Consider the following 4282-nt stretch of genomic DNA (forward strand, 5'->3'; position numbering starts at 1 on the left):
TTTATCAGCGACCCAGGATAACTCTTATGACATGAGTAGTGGAGTATCTCAATTTGGAAGTTATGGCTATGAGCAAAATTTTGCTGAACAGGTTAATTATATAGGTAATTCTTCAAGACCACCCAACAATGATCCCTTTTCTAAGACCTACAATCTGGGATGGAGAAATCATCCAAACTTTGGCTGGAGAAATCAAAATAAAAGGAATCCCAATTTCAACAACAATAACCCCACCAGAATAATTTCAACCATCAATATCAACCTCCTCAATCACATAATCCACCCCCAGTTCCTCAGAAACCTTCAACTTGGAAGCATCATTAGCAGAACTCTCCAAAAATACAAATAGCTTCATACATGAAACTAGAGCCTCCATCCAAAATTTAGAGGTTCAAATGGGTCAATTAAGTAAGCAAGTTGCTAAAAGGCCTACCAACACCCTCCCTAGTGACACAATCCTAAATCCAAGAGAATAGTGCAATGCCATTAGTCTGAGAAGTGGAAAAATGGTAGGCACAAAAGTCAAGGGTGATGAGGAAGGCGCTGCAGAAGCTATGAAGGAAGCCATACCTATAGAGCAACCCAAGGTGAGGACTCTAGTACCAGAGTATAAGCCTAGAATTCCATATCCTCAAAGGTTTCAAAAGGAGGCCAAGGACAAACAGTTTTCAAAATTCTTGGAAGTTTTTAGGAAATTACAAATTAATATTCTTTTTACTGAGGCTCTAGAACAAATGCCTCTTTATGCTAAATTTATGAAGGAGCTTTTGACAAATAAGAGGAACTGGAAGGAGAGTGAGACCGTGGTGCTTACTAAGGAATGCAGTGCAATTATCCAACAAAACCTCCCTGAAAAGATGAAGGATTCGGGAAGCTTTTTTATTCCTTACACCATTCGTGATGTTACTATTCGAAGAGCATCGTGTGATCTTGGAGTAAGCATCAACCTCATGTCACTTTCTTTGATGAGAAAACTCCACATTGATGAGGTAAAACCCACTAAAATTTTTCTTCAACTTGCTGACCATTCTATTAAATTTCTACTTGGAGTAGTGAAGGCGGCAGCCTTTATATTTCCTACTGATTTTGTGATCTTGGATATGGAGGAAGATGTTAATGCTTCCATCATTCTTGGAAGATATTTTCTGGCAACTAGGAGAGCTCTCATTGATGTACAAAAATGCGAGTTAACCTTGAAAGTTAATGATGAGTAGATTGTTCTCAAAGTTCTTAAGGCCTTACAATACCCTAGTGATTCTGAAGGGTGCATGAAAATTGATTTGATTGAGCCACTAATTAAAGAGGTATTGGAAGCAAAGGAACTTGAGAGTATTTTAGAGCCCCGTTAGAGGATGATTTGACTGAGCTTGACGATTCACCACCACCTAGAGGGGGGTCTAACGTGCTTAATGAGGTAGAGGGGCCACCAAAGCTTGAATTGAAGCCCTTACCTTCCTCTCTCAAGTATGCTTTCCTAGGTGAGCAAAATTCTTATCCAATGATTATAAGCTCCTCTATAAGCAGTAGTGAAGAGGAGGCGTTAATACATGTGCTGAGAGACCATAAAACAGCTCTTGGGTGGACCATTGGTGACTTAAAAGGGATAAGCCCAGCCATGTGTATGCACAAAATCCTACTTGAGGAAGATTCTAAATCTATGGTACAACCACAGAGGCGGCTTAATCCAACTATGAAAAAGGTGGTCTAGAAAGAGGTTATGAAGTTGTAGGAAGCCGGGATCGTTTACCCTATTTCTGATAACCCTTGGGTAAGTCCTATGCAAGTTGTTCCCAAGAAGAGAGCAGTCCCAGTGGTCGCAAATAAAAAGAATGAGCCGATTCCTATAAGAACCATCACCGATTGGTTATGTGCATTGACTATAGGAGGCTCAACACTGTTACTAGGAAGGACCATTTCTCCCTGCCTTTCATTGATCTGTTGCTTGAGAGGTTAGCTGGACATGCGTTTTATTATTTTTTGGATGGCTATTCAGAATATAATCAGATTATAGTGGACCCTCAAGATCAAGAGAAGATGGCATTCACTTGTCCTTTTAGTATGTTTGCTTACCACTGGATGTCGTTCGGACTGTGCAATGCCCTAGCAAATTTTTAAAGGTGCATGCTTTCCATATTCTCTGAAATGGTTGAAAAGTTTACTGAGGTATTTGTGGATGACTTTTTTGCATTTGCTAATTCTTTTGCTACTTGATTGTACCATCTATCCTTATTCTTGAAAAGGTGCCAAAAGACAAACCTTGTTTTAAACTGGAAAAAAAATGCCATTTTATAGTGATAGAAGGTATTGTTCTTGGGCACCATCAAGCAAAGGAATAGAGGTCGATAGAGCCAAGGTGGAGGTAATTGAGAAATTACCACCACCCACTAATGTGAAGGAAATATGGAGTTTCTTAGGCCATGCAGGTTTTTACAGAAGGTGCATAAAATATTTTTTTCAAAAATTGCTAGACCTCTGAGCAACTTCTTGGTTGCAGATGTCCCTTTTTGTTTTACCGATGACTGCATGCATGCCTTTGAGACTCTAAAAGCTAAGCTAGTAAAATCTTTACTATCAGAATATAACACTTTTGGGTGTGCCATTCTGATAGCGGGGGTATTACAATGACCCTCATATATTAAATAATAAGGTACGAGCCTCTAGGCATAAATCTACCAATGGTTTTGATAAACCACTATTTTATGGTTTATCTTGTGCTCATTTGAGTGGTTTTTATTAAGTCCTTAGCCACTTATTCATATGATTTGCATGATTTTACAATTTCTTCCTAGTTTTGTTCTATGGTTGAAAACTTGCTTCCTAGAAATCTTTAATCTGTATATTTTAATTCTCCTTTATACCATTCGATGCCGTGAACTGTGTGTTAAGTGTTTCAGGCTTTATAGGGCAGGAATGGCTTAGAGAATGGAGAGAAAGCTTGCAAAAATGGAAGGAACACAAGAAACCAAGGAGGTAACCAGCGAGCATCGACGCGCACGCATGGCTCATGTGAGCGCGCGATACGGAAAAAATTGCAGCGACGCGTGCGCGTGCCTGACGCGTACGCATGGATTGGAGTTTGCACGAAGACGCGTGCGCGTGACTGATGCGTACGCGTGACATGCGCGATCTGCAGAAATAACAGAAAATGATGGGGGCAATTTCGGGCCGAGTTTTGACCCAGTTTCCGACCCAGAAACACAAACTAGAGCCAGGGAACCTGCAGAGACTCAATACACATTGTCATTAGCATAGTTTTAGTTTTTTAGATCGGAATCTAGAGAAAAACTACTCTTCCTCTAGGTTTTCTTTTACATTCACATATTCTTAGTTTTATGCTTTTGCCTTAGATATTGAAGAGTAATCACCTCCGTTGAAGATACTATTCTAGTTTGTTTTCTTACTCTTTTATTATTCCATATTCTTAATTCTTGTTTAGAGTTACAATTGAATTATTTCTGGAATTTATTAATGCAAAGGATTACTTTTACTTTTAATTGAATCATAGTTATTGTCTATCATGTCTTCCTTTTATTCCTTATTTAATTCTATGCAAGTAATTCTCATGTCAATGGAGTAGATTCTCAACTTGACATGGGGGTTGATTAAAAGGAGACACTTGAGTTGGAATGCTCATGTGATTAGTTAAATTGGAAGTTGTTGGCTAATTCTGTATGTACTAACGCTAGACCTTCGCAAGGGAGAGGACTAAGATTTGCGAATAAGGGTTAGCTCAATCACTTAACTTTCCTTTATTTAGTAAGGGTTAACTAAGTGAAAATAACAACATCTTCATACTACACTTGAGAAAATTCCAATAAGGATAGAACTTCCAATTAATCATTCCCCCAGTCAAGGCCTTTTATTTAGAATAATATAAATCCCTTTTAACTTTCATTGCTTTAATTTACAATCATATGCGTGTGCCCATTGCCCAAACTCAAAATTTTCCGAAAAACTCCTGATTAATAAATTAGCACCCCTTTGTCAACTCGTTGGGAGACGACCTGGGACTCATACTCCCAGTATTTTTATTCTAAATTTTGTGACAATCTTTCTAAATTGATGAGGCGAATTTTCGCTGGTTAAGAGCTATACTCACAACGTATTTCCTATATTGATTTCTTAATTGGTCAAATTTCCGCACCCGTCAATTTTTGGCGCCGTTGCCGGGGAGTTGCAATTGTGTGCTAAATTATTAATTAGTGTACATATTTTTAATTTTCACGTATTTTATTTTATTTTATTACCATGAGATGTATGTTTCTTTTATTGAATGATGCAT

General features: G+C 38.3%; 1 protein-coding gene across 1 annotated transcript; it reads left to right on the forward strand.

The window, feature by feature from the left end:
- Positions 1 to 506: 506 nt before the first annotated feature.
- LOC107633336 (uncharacterized) lies at positions 507 to 1214 on the forward strand. Its single transcript, XM_016336977.1, has one exon. The coding sequence runs from the start codon at positions 507 to 509 to the stop codon at positions 1212 to 1214; it is 708 nt and encodes a 235-aa protein (XP_016192463.1).
- The last annotated feature ends 3068 nt before the right edge of the window (positions 1215 to 4282 follow it).

This window comes from Arachis ipaensis, chromosome B3 (genome assembly GCF_059453495.1).
Source record: "Arachis ipaensis isolate K30076 ecotype BB chromosome B3, ASM5945349v1, whole genome shotgun sequence".
Taxonomy (NCBI): domain Eukaryota; kingdom Viridiplantae; phylum Streptophyta; class Magnoliopsida; order Fabales; family Fabaceae; genus Arachis; species Arachis ipaensis.